The sequence below is a fragment of the Nicotiana tabacum genome, chromosome 3, assembly GCF_000715075.1.
Source record: "Nicotiana tabacum cultivar K326 chromosome 3, ASM71507v2, whole genome shotgun sequence".
Lineage (NCBI taxonomy): Eukaryota > Viridiplantae > Streptophyta > Magnoliopsida > Solanales > Solanaceae > Nicotiana > Nicotiana tabacum.
The window spans coordinates 120,459,372-120,475,579 of NC_134082.1; the positions used below are offsets into that span (position 1 = coordinate 120,459,372).

The following is a 16,208-nucleotide window of genomic DNA, read 5'->3' on the forward strand; positions in this document are numbered from 1 at the left end:
AAAAATAAATGTGAATATTGTGTTTGTTTTCCTTGTTCTTGTTGGCATTTAAATTTTTTTTGGTTTCTTTACATTCCTATTTTGATATTTTGTTGTTTTCTGGTACTCCCCGCAGCATGTTTCCCCCTCCCATCTTTACTGTGAAAATATGTTTTTATTTTTCGCTGTATATGATTTAACTACACAGGTTATTTGGTAGTCTGGTCCTAGCCTCGTCAATACTTCTCCGAGGTTAGGCTAGGCACTTACCAACACATGAGGTCGGTTGTGCTGATACTACACTCTGCACTATGTGTAGATACTGGTACCGAAGCATTTGGACCGCAGTGAGGTTGCTGCCTTCAGTCCAACAGGTGACCCGAGATAGTCCTGTAGGCGTCCGCAGGCCTTGACGTCTCCTTCTATCATTTCTTTTCTGTTTTTACTTATTCAGAGGCAGATTCGTGTATTTCTATTTAGACTTTATTTGTAGTAATCTTAGACAGTCTGTGAAATTATGACACTAAATTCTGGGTAGAGTTGTATTTAGACTTCCGCAGTTTGTATTAAGTTAAATTATTAGATTCATCTTCCGCTTTGTTATTGGTATTATCATTTCCGCTGTTTTGATATGTTTTTTTGGAATTATAAAGACTTAAAGACTTGAAAAGGGTAATTAAAACGGAATAGTTGGCTTGCCTAGCTTTCACTATTAGGCGCCATCACGACTCCCGAGGGTGGAAAATCCGGGTCGTAACAAGGGATTCCCTGTTCATCTTTGTCTAGATTCGTTGAATGACTCATTGGTGTGCCAATGGATTTTGCATTGCTCATGACAAATTTTTGAATAAGTTCCTTTGTGTATTTGGTCTGACATATAAAGGTTCATTCTTCATATTGTTGAATTTGAAGTCCAACGAAGAATGTTAGCTCTCCCATCATGCTCATTTCGAATTCACTTTGCATAAGAATTGAAAATTCCTTGCACATAAGAGGGTTAGCACTACCAAATATAATATCATCAACATAAATCTTAATAATGAGATTACCTTGTAATGATCTTTTAATAAACAGGGTAGTGTCTACTTTACCTCTTGTGAAGCCATAATCAATAAGAAAAGAACTAAGTCTATCATACCATGCACATGGAGCTTGCTTTAGTCCATATAATGCCTTGGTGAGCTTATATACATGATAGGGAAACTTTGAATCTACAAACCCAGACGGTTGTTTCACGTATACTTCTTCCTCAATAAATCCGTTCAAAAAGTCACTTTTGACGTCCATTTGAAACAACCTAACTCTCTTAAATGATGCATATGCCAGAAGGATTCGTATAGACTCCAAGCGAGCTACTGGAGCGAAAGTTTCATCATAGTCGACTCATTCTTGTTGTGAATATCCCTGAGCAACTAATCTGGCTTTATTCCTTACGACCTTTCCATCTTCGTTCAATTTATTTCTGAAGACCCACTTTGTTTCGATTACAGAAACATTTTCAAGTTTGGGTATCAGTTTTCAAACTTAATTTTTACCAAACTGATCTAACTCTTCATGCATTGCTTGTACCCAACTTGAATCTTTTAGAGCTTTCTCTATCTTTTTTGGTTCAACTTGAGAGATTAATGCTAAATTTGCTTTCTTTTTGAGAGCTCCCCGGGTTTTTATTCCTTCATTTGGATCCCCTATGATGAATTTTTGAGGATATTCAGGTTCGCTTCTCCATTCATTTGGGCGCACTACATTAGTAGTTGACTCGATCGGATGATCTGGTACACTATTGCTGATTTCATTAGTTGACTCTATCGTAGCAGATTTATCAGCTGACTCTTGAGATTTGCTTGTCTCCTGCGTTTCTTGACTTGATCTTCATCACCTACAGTAATTTCTTTCTCGACCAAGGGGTTATTTTCGTCGAATATAACATGTACAGATTCATCCACACATAATGTGAGTTTATTATAGACTCTAAAAGATCTATTATTTAATGAGTAGCCCAGAAAAATACCTTCATCACTTCTTGGATTGAATTTTCTAAGGTTCTCCTTACCGTTATTGTGAATAAAACACTTACTTCCGAAGGGATGAAAGTAACTGATATTGGGACGTTTACCTTTCCATAGTTCATAAGGAGTCTTCTTTAGAATGGGCCTTATGATACATCGCTTGAGAATGCGACATGTTGTACTTACACCTTCTGCCCAAAAGTGATTTGCAGTGAATGATCTAGTAACATGGTTCTTGCCATGTCTTGGAGGGTTCTGTTTTTCCACTCAACAACCCCATTTTGTTGTGGTGATCCTGGTCAGAGAAATTATGAGTGTATCCCTGATCATTACAGAAGTCTTCAAATGCTCTACTTTCAAATTCTCCTACATGATCACTCTGAATTGTTGAAATCAGATATCCCTTTTCTCTTTTAACCTTTTTGCAGAAAATCTCGAAATTTCTTAATGCTTCATCTTTATAAGATAAGAAAATTACCCAAGTGAAACGTGAATAATCATCAACAATAACAAAAGCATATCATTTTCCTCCTATACTAGCAGTTCTAGTAGTCCCAAATAAGTCCATATGAAGCAATTACAAAGGTTTAGAAGTAGATACAATATCTTTATTTTTGAAAGAGTTTCTAGTTTGCTTACCTATTTGACATGCATTACAGATATGAGTTCTAGAAAAATTCAGTTTGGGTAGACCAATAACTAACTCATGTTTGGACAATTTTTCTATCAAATGCATGCTTGCATGACCAAGTTTCCTATGCCATAACCATGGATTATCAGACATAGATGTTAAGCAAATATGACCATCTATCTTTTCAAAACCATCAAGGATATAAACATTTCTATACCTTTTTCCTGGGATGACTGTTTTACCTGTCTCGTCTTCAATAGCACCGCCTGTTTTCTTAAAATTTACCTCATATCCTGAGTCGCATAATTGACTTATGCTTAGGAGATTGTAGTTGAGTCTATCGACGAGATAAACTATGTCACAATTGTTATAGAAGGGAATTGTTCCAGTACCAATTATCTTTCCCTTTGAGTCATCCCCAAACTTAACACTTCCTCCATCAATTTTTGTAACTTCTTTGAACATGTTTTTATCACCTATCATGTGACTGGAACACGCACTGTCTAAGTACCATTTTCCTTTGCGGCTTATTCTGTGGTGTTCCTACAAAACATAGTGATTACTTTCTTTTAGGTACCCAAGCTTGCTTGGGTCCTGGAGGGTTAGTATTGCTAGATTCAGAATTATTTTTTGGTTTCCAAACCCATCCTGAAACATTTGCTTTACGAAAGCGACAAAAAAATATTTATGTCCACTTTTGTTATAGTAGTGACACGTAACTCCTGACCCACCTTTAGGTCTTTCATTAGTGTTAGTACTAGTGGACTCTGTTCTGGCTGGTCCTTTTCCAGTTGACTTGTAAGTCGCCTGGTTTGACCTGACAGAACTGTGACTGGTGGATTTGCGCATGCCATTGAGTTGCATTTGCAATTCCTCAAACTCTTCTTGAAGTACTTCTTTTTCAATTTCACATACTTCATGTTTGAGTTTCCAGTCTTTGACTTCTTTATTTAGTCTTTTAAGTTCATTCATCATTTTTTTGAGACTCTTTCAAAGTTAAATCAAAATATCCTGCAATTCATTGCATCTTTCACAGTTATAGGATCTTACCTCACTTGTTTCACCTCGTGCCATGAAACTGTTCTCATTGTCATCTTTGCATTCATCATCTGAGGTGTCCTCATCTGTCCAGCATCATGAGGATTTGTTCATCTCGTTTTCCAGAATCATTATGAAGCAAAGATTTGCTATCTCTTCGTGTTTTGAATTGTCTTCATCGCTCCAACTTCCAAAAGATTTGTTCTTTTTAAAGCCCCTGGAAATTTTTCTTTTTAGATCTGGGCACTCAGCTTGAATGTGTCCAAATCTTCCATATTCATAGCATTTTCCATCATTCTTATCTTGTTCGTTGTATTGCCTGGGTCGCCTCGGTGGAATTCTTCCTTTCTTCGTATTTTTGAATCTTCTCATTAAGCCATCCATGTTTCTTGATAGCATAACAATCTTTTCATGTAGAGCTTCAGTATCATCATCGATTTCATTTTCAGATATTTTAGTTGAGGCCTTGAATGCGACTGTTTTCCTTTTTTCTTCTTGACTAGTCTTCTTGAGATGTATCTTTTCAAAGGCTATGAGTTCTCCTCGTAGTTCATCATAGGATAACTTATTTAGATCCTGAGATTCAAGTGTGACTACTTTGGTCTGCCAAGTGGTTGGTAGGCTTCTGAGAATTTTTCTGACTTGATCACCACTCCTAAATGGTTTGCCAAATGCTTTTAGATCGCTAATTATTTTGCTGAATCTGGCAAACATCTCTTCAATAGACTCTCATTCTTTCATTAAAAAGAGTTCGTAATCATGAACCAACATGTTGATATGTGTTTCTTTTACTTTGCTGGTTCCTTCGTATGTAACCTCAAGCTTGTCCCACATTTCTTTGGTTGTGTCACAGCTAGAGATTATCTCATACTCTTCGCCACTTATGGCATTATAAAGCAGGTTTCTCGCTTTATTGTTAACTTGTACCACTTCCATTTGCTCTTTTGTATATAAGTCTATATCTTCAGGATCAGCAAGTGGTGGAGTAGCATCTGGCAAGGGATAGTTCTCCTTTTTGATGACTCTCCAAACTTTAACATTGTATGCCTTGGCATAGATCTCCATACACACTTTCCAGTGAGAAAAATGTTGTCCATTGAAGTATGGTGGTCTAACTTGTGAAGTTACTTCCTGGAAGAGAGCTCCTATGATAACTTGATTTGCCATGATCTTTTCTCACAAGCTATTAAGCAAAAGAAAAATGTGAGCCTTGCTCTGATACCAATTGAAAGTACAAGGGGGGGGGTGAATTGTATATCTTTAAACTTAATCTCTGTTAGTTGATTGTTTTTTCAATTAGTCGACTAGATGCAATAAACTAACAGTTGTAATAACAGAATATAAGATGCTGAAAGTAAATGCGGGAATTAAAGACACCAGAATTTTTATACTAGTTCGGATTCAATGTGAATCCTAGTCCAGTCCCATTGGGTTGCAAGGGAATTCTCTTTAGTAAATGTGTTTCTTCGAGTACAATGGAAATGACGTGATAACTCAGTTCCTATAACACTCGTCTCTTTTGATACAATGCATCACCAGTGTTGTTCTCTCTTTCTTCTCTAACTTGTTACACAGCAGGTCTTAGAGGGCTAAAATATTTTTTTGTAGTAGAACAAAGAGAGGGTATTTGGTTCGATCAAAGTATGTTTGTCTAAGCCTTAACAATGTGTATAAATACTTTTAGGAGGCCGTTTGCTAAAGAGATTTGACAACCCAAGAGATTTGATCCTTGGAAAGAGATTGATTCTTTCCAAGAATAATGTTATTTGTCGTTGCTCTTCCTTGATGCGAGGGCATTGATAGCTTTCCTTTTACAGATCTTGATGAGCGAGTTTTACTCCTTGATTGTTGGTCCTTCCGAAATTAGCAGCTTGTCGTTGCTCTTCTTCATTAATAGCTTTCCTTCTACAGGCTTTGATAACGCGAGTTTTACTCCTTGATTATTGGTCTTTCTGATAGTAGCAGCTTGATTGTTTATCTAGCAAGATCTTCGATTGCTTCTTTTCCATTTAAATCAATCTCTGATTGATTCTAAATCTCCGGATGGTTAATTGATTTCTTTCTCTTGATTCCTTCAATCTTGGATGCTTCCTTGAGTTCCTGCACAGATATATTATTTGCATCATTAAAATCAGATCTAACATTCGGGTGGTTATAATTTCTTACTAACTCCATTAGAGTTATAATCAAAATTTATTTTCTTTGCTTGTATTTAAAATCAAATTATAGAATGTCAAGAATTTAAAAGAGAAAAATAAAGTAAAATACTTTAAATCCAGAATTTAATTATGAAGGAAGTTCATGAAACAATTGACAATCATTACGCTCAATCCCAAAGCTTCTACTCAATTGGTTATTGCAGAGAAAAGTAGAGAGAGAAGATTCTTATTGATTTGGGATCAATTACAATTGAATATGATCACTCTATTTATAGGAAAAGAGTGACTTAACTACCAAGTAAAATCCCTAAAATCTCTCTAAAATATAGACATTCACCATAAATAAAATACTATTTATAACACAAAGAACCTTTTGTATGATTAACCAAGTAAAATCCCTAAAATCTCTCTTAAATATAGACATTCACCATAAATAAAATACTATTTATAACACAAAGAACCTTTTTTATGATTGACCAACCAAACGACCCCTAATAGGCTAGATATCTGTACAGATTAATCCATCACGTCAACATATCATGGGTCTAGAGAAGTACTAGACTTTTACACTTTATTCAAACTCGGACAAAAAAAAAAAAGAGATGAAGTATAGTAGGATAGGGTCAGCACGAAACCGAGCCCAGTACGGCTTTACTCCTGCTCCGTCGCTTATTATAACCCTTCTCATGCTAATGGCGACTCGCTTTTCTCTATCTCGTTCAGCTCACTTTTGCTTAAAAACCCCTGCTTTCTCCCGTCCAACAACAAAAAACTTACTTCAGTGCCGTTCCTGTCCCCTTTGGTCCTCCTCTTTCGCACTCTGTCTTCACACTCTCCCCAAGTCAACACCCCCTTCTCCTCATCACCGTCGCAAAACCATCGCCGTCAGATCGTTTTGTCCGGCGCCGGGATCAATTTCCGATCATCCTACTAAAATGTCGACTACTACTTCCGATGACAATCCTCTGTTGAAGGACTTCTATTTCCCACCCTTCGATTCAATCGAGGCCAAGCACGTTCGTCCTGGAATTCGTGCTTTGCTCAAACAAGTCGTATGTTTCTTCTTTTCTTTTGTTTCTCTTTTGGCTCTTAGAGAAAGTGCGTGGGAATTAGTAATATGGCGCATTAAATTTGTGTTCTTTTTTTGTTTTTGTGAATTGCGTGTAGGATGAGGATTTAGAAGCTTTGGAGAAGACGGTGGAGCCCACCTGGCCGAAGCTGGTGGAGCCGTTGGAGAAGATAGTTGATAGATTGACGGTTGTTTGGGGTGCCGTGAATCATCTTAAGTCTGTTAAAGATAATCCTGATCTTCGTTCCGCTATTGAAGAAGTTCAGGTTCGTTATTTAAGGGCCTACTTCTTTTGGACTATGATCTTTAATTTCTTTTTGTGTCTATAGAGTGTAAAGATAGTGTCTTTTTCATTCAATCAGCTCAAGATGGTCTTTTTCCTTTTACATGTTAATTAAATTTATAGCTTTAGTCTTGTCTCTCTGTAGATTTACAGCTTGTTTGGATGGTTGTTATATATGTTTCATAATGTATTGTATTTCATTGTACTATTATATTGTATTATATTGTTTTGGTTTATACGCTTCTCGTCGTTTCATGATGCCACGTACTTAGCAATCTGAAGAATAAGCTACAATATTACAAAGAAAAAATAGGATACGTGATAAAATTATTATATAAAAAGGTAGGGTACAGGTAAAATATGATTGTTTAATACTTAATAAGTAAGGGCAAGGTGAGAAAAAGGTAAGACGCGACCACCAAATCAGTCATTACATATAATGATACATATGGCACTTTTCATCGTTACATAAACAATCAAAACAAACATAGCAACAATACCAAAATACAATAGGTAACAACCATCAAAACAAGCTGTTAAATTTTACTAATTTGTATTATAGCTTTTGCCTTGCACCTCTGGCTCCATAAAAAAAAAAGCAGAGAAGAGTTTTAATGCCTTAATTTAGACTGCAAGGAATACTAACCAGAATTGTTTGCTGAATAGATGATGATATCTTCAGTAGGACACCACACTTTCTCCATGATTTAACCAACTATAAATCTTTTTATGTACAAAGTTTGACGCTAGAAATTTGTCTCACTTCAGGATACACATGTTCCTTTTTACTTATTGCTTACGTATACTACTACTTTCCTCCTGTGCAGCGTTAATATTATTTTCTTTTCGTGTAGCCGGAAAAAGTTGCTTTTTCGCTTAAATTGGGTCAGAGCAAGCCAATCTATAATGCATTCAAAGCCATACGGGAGTCTCCTGATTGGGAGTCTTTGAGTGATGCTCGTAAACGAATAGTTGACTGTAAGTTCATGAAAATCTTTCCTTTCATTTGTTGAAATTCGGGAGGAGGTGTCTTTTAGCATGAAAATCAATTTACTTCCATTAGCTGTCTGTCTATGACTCTAAATTTTAGTTTTGATCTTCTTGTAATGTATCACGAGATCTGTCTGCCAATTTTTTGGTAGTTGTGCTGAACCTGCCAAGGTTATTGTTCATCTGGTGAAGTTGAGAACTGTACATTATTATCTTGTATGTACAATAATTTCTTCGAACGTCCATGACGAAGAAGAGTGTCACCATGGGTGAAGTTTCTGTTAATTGTGGTTTATATGTGTTAGAATTTGCTGTAGTTGTTCCTATTGGTCACAGGATTCCATTAAACATGAACTGTTCCCCGCGCACAAGAAAAAGAAAAAGAAGATTCACAACTCCCATCCCCAAAAAAGGGAAACCATATTTTTACTGTTTAAGAGTATCACCTAACCTCTTACCTTCTTTTGAGGTCATTTCCATGAGTGTATTTTTGTCAACCGCAAACTAATGTTTTAGATCGTCGTCTCACACTCTTCTTCCTGCTCGTGCAGCGCAAATAAAGGAGGCTGTACTAAGTGGTATCGCCCTTGAGGATGATAAAAGAGAGCAATTTAACAAGATTGAACAGGTATCTATCGTGTCTTATTGAGCCTAGCTTTCTCATTGTTCTATACCCCGGAAATGTCTCTTCTAAAATGTACTGTTAACAAGTGGAAAAATTTAATGGACTGGAATTGGACTAATCTTTCTACAGGTCATGGCTTTTAGATATATGTTCGAAGTTACTTATACAGCCCTCTGATTATGTTCTGGCTGTTTTTTCATTTTCTCTGGCTTCTTCTTTTTTGGGTGGTTGGGTTGGTACCTCGCCTGCCAAGGGAGAGGAGAAAAAGGTGCAAAACTCTTGGGTTTGACCTTATCTTCTTTTTCGGGTGGTTGGGTTGGTACCTCGCCTGCCAGGGGAGGGGAGAGCAATGTGCAAAACAGTCAGACCGTTGTTGTGCAGCTAAGACGGAATTTTCAATTCACTATCTTGTTTTTGACCTTATCTTCCTTCTGCAGGAATTAGCAAAGCTATCTCAGAAATTTGGGGAGAATGTTTTGGATGCCACCAAGAAGTTCGAAAAATTAATAACTGATAAGAAAGATATTGAGGGATTGCCTGCCACATCTCTTGGTTTGGCTGCACAGACAGCAGTGTCTACGGTAAGACAGAAGCTCTCTTCGTGTATATTTGACAATTGAATTATCATTAGTTACCTTTTCTCTTATGCGTTTTCTACTGCCCATAACCGATAACAGGGGCACGAAAAAGCTACTGCAGAAGATGGGCCATGGATAATCACATTGGATGCACCAAGTTATATGGCTGTCATGCAGCACGCAAAGAATAGAACTCTAAGAGAGGAGGTTTACCGTGCGTATATAAACCGTGCTTCTGATGGAGACCTTGATAACACTGGGATAATTGACCAAATTCTTAAGCTTAGGTTGGAAAAGGCTAAGCTCCTTGGATACAATAACTATGCCGAGGTATACATTTTTACTTTCGAACTCACAATACCATCTATGTTTTTTGTCCCCCAAAAAAGGCCATCTATGTTTTTTAAATTTCTTTCCTTTTTGAAGATTAAAATTGTTTATGTATATAGGTAAGCATGGCAATGAAAATGGCCACTGTTGATAAAGCTGAAGAGCTTTTAGAAAAGCTTCGCAGTGCTTCTTGGGATCCTGCAGTCAAAGGTAGGGCCTGCAAAATCATCTCAATGGTATTTGAGATGTAAAGTATACTCGGCCTTTGTTATCAGTTTTAATCTTTTTGTTCTTTAATATTTGGCTTTATCAGTTCCGAGCTTTCCTTTTTAGTCTTCAGTTGGTAGACATGAGGTAAAATAGACAAGTGTTGATAGGTGATAGATCTTTATAAACAGGTTGCTTCTTCTTTTCTTGTTTTACCTGTCTTGAAAACAAGATGATACCACCTAACCACCTTGTTTTTTGTGCTTTTGATATGAATCACTTTTCTTCTTTCTCTTCTTTCTTTTATGCAATCAAATTAACTGGTTGACCTCTCTTAGCTGGCAGTTTTTTGAGTTCACAAGCTTTTCCCCTGATCTTTGTAGATTTGGAAGACCTGAAAGAGTTTTGTAAAAGTCAAGGTGCTCCAGAAGCTGATGATTTGAACCATTGGGATATTACTTTCTGGAGTGAGAGGCTTTGTGAATCTAAGTATGAGCTAAACGAGGTGGATTGTCTCTCCCCCCCCCCCCCTTTTTTTTTTTTTTAATTTCTGTGTTGATTGGAAGCTATACCCTTTAACACAGCTTACTGTGTGCATGGACGGATGTGATTTTTTTTATAAATTTCTTGAATTGCCTTTCTTATGATGTCCTTTTATTTTCTGATAGTCTGACGAGTATTTTAGAAGCTTTATGCGTCCTGATCGTCCTTTCTTAAACAAAAACTTTATAACAAACTCGGTTCAAAATCCTTATCCCAAAAAAAAAAATAAACCAGACAAACTTAGTTGAACATGATATCAATTATACCCTTAGTTAAGAGTTGGAGACCATAAATATCTTGCTAAGTGGAATATACATTTTAGCCTCATTCTGTAGTTACTATACACTTGTATTATTGTTGTTTTTAGCTGCAATTTTTTTTGTACTTCCTTTGGTAATATTAATGTAAGTTCCTTATTTTTTTCTTGTTTGGTCAGTAAGTAAGTAAAGTCTTATAATTTGTCCCTTATTTGTTAGTGGACCGGTGCCTTGTACATTCTATAATCTAGACATTATAGAACTTCCTCTTGATACTTGTTTGTACAGCTCTAAGTTCATAGGCTGCTTATTTACAGGAAGAACTACGCCCATACTTTTCATTGCCTAGGGTTATGGATGGTCTTTTCAGCCTTGTAAATATGCTGTTTGGTATCAATGTTGAGCCTGCTGATGGATTAGCTCCGGTAAGATTTTGTTCACTTGCCTTTTCTTTTACCTCTCTTCCTTCTCCTGTATGGAGTGGCAAATAATGTTGTTCATGAATGTGTATGTGATTTCTAGGTTTGGAACAACGATGTGCGGTTTTACCGCGTGAATGATTCCTCTGGAAGTCCCATTGCCTACTTTTATTTTGATCCATACTCTCGTCCGTCTGAGAAACGTGGAGGTGCATGGATGGATGAAGTTGTTAGCCGAAGCCGTGTATTATCACTAGACGGTGCCTCTGCTAGATTGCCTGTTGCCCACATGGTTTGTAATCAAATGCCACCAGTTGGGGATAAACCCAGCCTAATGACATTCCGCGAGGTAAGCATGTATTTTGATTCTAAGTACCTTCAATTCATGGTGTTCCGAAATGGTTGGACTAATAACTCAGTAAGGTATGGTGCTGCATTATATTGCATCAGCCTTGGCTAATTAGGCTTTGCATCATAGTGGGTGTTTCTAATAATTTTCTTTTGGGTGGTTTGTGGTGGTCTTGGAAGGAGGGACATGAGTAGGGGAGGAGAGGGAGGACTTTTGGTGTTGATTTTTCCAATCAACAAGTGCAAATAAACAAAATCGGGCTTTAAGCAAATGCGGGAGTGAAGAAGAGGACTCTCATATTGAAAGAAGAAAGAGTTATTGTCTGAAGAGTAGAAGGAAATGATTTCAGAAGGATATGCCAATGTATAATGTAGGTCTGGATGTTTCTGTGAGCAGTAAGGAACAATATCCCCTTAGTTTGGAAAAGCTAGTGGCGACAGGAAACATTAAGTGGAAAATAGATTGTTATTTCTTCTACTCTATGATGATGAGAAGATGTTTTAACTACTTTTTAGTTTTGGAAATTTCTTTTTTTAATGTAAACGATTTTATTAATGCTGGGGAAATCCCCCATGTACAAGTAGTATACAAATGGATAAAGAGGCCTAGGCTAAATTATGGTTCTCTAACTAGTCATCCAATCATCTATACAAACAGGAACCTCATGGGTACACCAAAAAGAAATTGGAAGCGCGAGGCTACCCTTCACACACAAAAAATACTTCTCAACTCTTCAAACATTCTCCTATTTCTCTCTTTCCATATTATCCGCATAAGAATTAGTAGGGCAACATCCCATGTCTCGGTCTTCTCTTTCTTCTTCTCAAAGCTCAGATTACGGTGCTTCTTTCTCTGTGCTTGGCATGACACACTGTATTCTGAACCAATTCAGAATCTCCCTCGCAAGCGCGTAGCTGCCTAACAATGTAGTAAGAGTTGACCCACATATTCTTCCAAACATCTCCACATATAGCACTTGCTGACATGAGTGATCCTCCTCTTGTTCAAGTTCTCGACTAACAATAAAATCTTTTGCGCTCTTGACTTCTTCGTTAGCTTGTTTATGAGATATTTTATGATGCTTCAAATCAGGGTTATATTTATAGGTTCACGAAAATTTATGGTAGTATAAGATCAAACACTTTTTTCAGCATCTAAGTTATCATTAGGTGTGGTTTTGGTGTTGATTACATGCCTGCTTTTGTAGGTTGAGACTGTCTTCCATGAATTTGGACACGCCCTTCAGCATATGCTCACTAAGCAGGATGAGGGTTTGGTTGCTGGTATAAGGGGCGTAGAATGGGATGCTGTGGAATTACCATCACAATTCATGGAAAATTGGTGCTATCACAGGTATAATGATGTCTTAGCAATGATACTTTAAACATTTGGTTTTGGTTGCATTACCAAGTTAGTTCGCCACTTTGGTTTTCAAAACCAAAGCGGAGGACAAAACATTTCTCTGAAGCTGTTTCCAAAGGACCCCTGTCTTTCAAGCTTTAAATCAACAAATTGCTCTGTTGTAAAAAGAGACATTTTTATACAAAGTATATTTTAGTTGGCACCTTTAATACCAGTTTTTTCATTTTGTTGTACTTGAGATCTTTCAATAAATGAAGTTGGGAGCAGGCAGAGATTCGGAACAGCTTGTTATATTGATTTTTCCTTCAGCGGGTTCTGTCTGTCTCCGGACAGAAGACGTTTTCTATTTGTTGTCCTCTCTTCTTTCTTTCTTTTTGATAAACAACTTATTTGTCAATCCTTTTTTCACTTTAGGAGTATGACTTGTTGATAATTCTACCAGACGCTTCGTATAATTGTTACGTGGATCTGATTAGTGCTTTCGCATGCCTCACTTTATGTTAACTTGTTAGTACTGACAACTGATGCTCCATAGTGTACTCGCTCAAGACATTGTATTTTTATGCAAATTGTATTAGTTAATCATTCTATATAAGTTGCTTGTCCTTGCCCGTTTCTAAAACCATATGTGACCGAAATTTTACTCTTTAATCATGAAATAATTTCTTCTTCTCACTCCTGCCCATAGATAACCTGTAACTTATCATCAACATGTAATTTTCATGGAACTAACTTAATTATGCCTATCCTGGCTTTGAATGCTATCTTTCTCTGAGTTTGTAGAATTTTAGTTTCAGCCTCAGATGTTGCATCATGCTGTAATATACAGCACCTCAAAAGGATATGAGTCTGCTAGAGTGGCGATATAGTTGAAGATATCCGTGTTTCTTTCCTTTGGATCAGTCATCTGTTGATTACTCATTTTCTTGATGGCTGTTGCAGGGATACTCTGATGGGCATTGCTAAGCATCATGAAACTGGAGAGTCTCTCCCAGAAGACATATACAAGAAGCTTCTTACTGCTAGGACTTTTCGTGCTGGTACCTTAAGCCTTCGGCAGGTGAGCGCTGCCCACTTTTCTCTTTTTCTGGGTTCGCTGTTACTTTTTCAAATAATAATCTCTTGATACATCTTTCTTTCCACCCTTTAGTATTAACCAACAAACCATATTCCAAATTCTTCATGTTTTGAGGTAGGAATCGTATTATTTTTTTCCCCTAAAACTCCTCGTGGGTTACATTAATCTCTCCAGAAAGTGCATTTGACATATACTGTTCTGCTGGTTCATTTCCAAGATTTTTCCAGTGTACCAAAGCTAAGATACATGTTGTTGGCCTTTCTCTGTGTACTTGGAAGTTGGATGGAGAGAGAAACAGGACCTGAACTCCAACTTTCTAAATCAGATCTTCAGGAATTGGAAACAACTCGTTTAACATATTCTAACTTGACATTTTGTGGGTTGTATGGTTATTCATGGTTTGTCTTCAGGTCTAGTTCAACAATCAAGTTGTGCCAATAGTAGGTTCTCCAAAAATATTCTGAAAAGTGTAATAGCCACTAAACGGATTTTTTCGGTCATACTAATTCATACAACAGTGGCTGTGTTTGCCCTAATGGTCTCTGTTGGATCGTTTCCTTTGCGTTATGTGATTTATTTCTAGACATCTAGATTGTCCAAGGGAGTAATTTGTTCCACGGATATTTTCTTCTATTTTCTAATCATTAATGACGTTAATGCCATGACTTGTGGTGCTGTGGAAATGCTTACCGGTGGCCATAAAACTGTTCTTGTAGTTGAGATTTGCAACTGTTGATCTTGAGTTACATGCAAAATATGTTCCGGGTGGCTCAGAATCAATCTATTGTGTTGACCGACGGGTCTCTAAGAGAACCCAAGTGCTTCCTCCACTCCCAGAGGATAAGTTCCTTTGCAGTTTCAGTCACATTTTTGCGGGTGGATATGCTGCTGGATACTACAGTTACAAGGTGCTTCTCCTATCTTTTAGTGGTTCTTAGCTCCTATATTTTTCCAGTTACTTGTAGTTACTGTGAGTCTTATGTATAAATATTGTTGGATTAAAAGAGGGAGTTATGTCTTTTCAAATCTCTCTTTTCTATGAAAAATGATTTTTCGGGAAATGTGTTGCGATTTAAGACTTGCCTTTAACCACATCTAAGTGCAAAATTGTTTTGCAATTTTTGTAGTGGGCAGAGGTTTTGTCTGCAGACGCTTTCTCTGCATTCGAGGATGCTGGGCTAGAGAATGAGAAGGTAAAGTTTGAGAAAGTTTACTTTGATTCAGTATTCTTTAGTCTTATAGCTGTCATTTTATTGAATATCACAATTCAACTAATTAGTGGCTTTGACTTTGAGTAGGCTGTGAAAGAAACAGGCCACAGATTCAGGGAGACCGTTCTTGCTCTTGGAGGTGGAAAGGCTCCATTGGAGGTAGGGGTTAAACATGTCAATGTCTTCTTATGTTTGCTCATTCTTTTCTTATCTGATTTACACACTGCTAATAATTTGCCACGACTCTTAACGATTTTTAGATGCATATTCAGGTTTTCGTGCAATTTAGAGGTCGGGAACCTTCTCCAGAACCGCTGCTTAGGCATAACGGCCTACTCCCAGCTACTGCCTCTGCATGAGATCGTTTTAAAACCTTGTGCAATCTTAATGGCCACTAGAAGTATTTGCATGCTTTCACGCCATTGGATGTAACTGCATTTTTTTCAAGGCTTGATATATTATTTATTTCAGAACGAGCTTTGTTATTGAGAATCGGATAATATGGATTAGTAGCATCTGATTTACTGGTTATAAATGAATTTCTTGGTTCTTCCTCGTCTCTATTACTCTTCCCCTTTATACGATTTTGATCATTATGACAAATCGTAATGCATGTCGTGCCAGCGGATAGGCTTTGTTTGGTTAATCTTAACATGTAATCGGTAGATGTTGTTTACCTATTCTCCTCCAGGAAAAGGTTCGCCAAGTAATTTCAATGGAGTTCTGTTTTTTCAAAATCGCGTAAGCAGGAGTGGAATTGATTACTTTCCGAGCTAATGATTTGAACCAAATGCCCGGCTAATTCTGCAAAAGTCTTCTTACTGAGATTGAGAGTACATTTTAAGTGTCAAAGGTGTTTACCCTAAAAATCGAGTAACAATTAAACTTGTAATGTGGTTTTAAGGATACATGATTTCACCTAATACCAATAGATTAATTTAAGAGATAAGTGATGGAATTGACAAGAATGTAAAACAAACCAGTGCTTGGACAATGCCCTCGAACAGTTGGACCCTCGAGGGTTGCAAAATAAGAATAATTAAAGAAATAATAAGCTGATGAACAATAGAGAAATATTATATTGCCTTGATCTG

General features: G+C 37.1%; 1 protein-coding gene across 1 annotated transcript; it reads left to right on the forward strand.

The window, feature by feature from the left end:
* The first annotated feature begins 6,356 nt into the window (after nt 1–6,356).
* Nucleotides 6,357–15,673, forward strand: LOC107827474 (putative cytosolic oligopeptidase A). Its single transcript, XM_075249833.1, has 16 exons — nt 6,357–6,865; nt 6,981–7,148; nt 8,020–8,143; nt 8,707–8,783; nt 9,218–9,361; nt 9,458–9,688; nt 9,808–9,898; nt 10,279–10,400; nt 11,013–11,120; nt 11,218–11,463; nt 12,671–12,816; nt 13,768–13,885; nt 14,620–14,811; nt 15,031–15,096; nt 15,202–15,273; nt 15,387–15,673. The coding sequence occupies exons 1-16, from the start codon at nt 6,416–6,418 to the stop codon at nt 15,471–15,473; spliced, it is 2,442 nt and encodes an 813-aa protein (XP_075105934.1). The 5' UTR covers nt 6,357–6,415; the 3' UTR covers nt 15,474–15,673.
* Nucleotides 15,674–16,208: the final 535 nt, after the last annotated feature.

What these genes read in the sequence shown, in the direction of transcription:
- LOC107827474 (XM_075249833.1), top strand. Translation starts at nt 6,416, where the DNA reads ATGAAGTATAGTAGGATAGGGTCAGCACGAAACCGAGCCCAGTACGGC. An exon ending in CCGCTATTGAAGAAGTTCAG is followed by an intron (nt 7,149 to 8,019) that starts GTTCGTTATTTA and finishes CTTTTCGTGTAG; the next exon opens with CCGGAAAAAGTTGCTTTTTC. An exon ending in GTGGAAAGGCTCCATTGGAG is followed by an intron (nt 15,274 to 15,386) that starts GTAGGGGTTAAA and finishes ATGCATATTCAG; the next exon opens with GTTTTCGTGCAATTTAGAGG.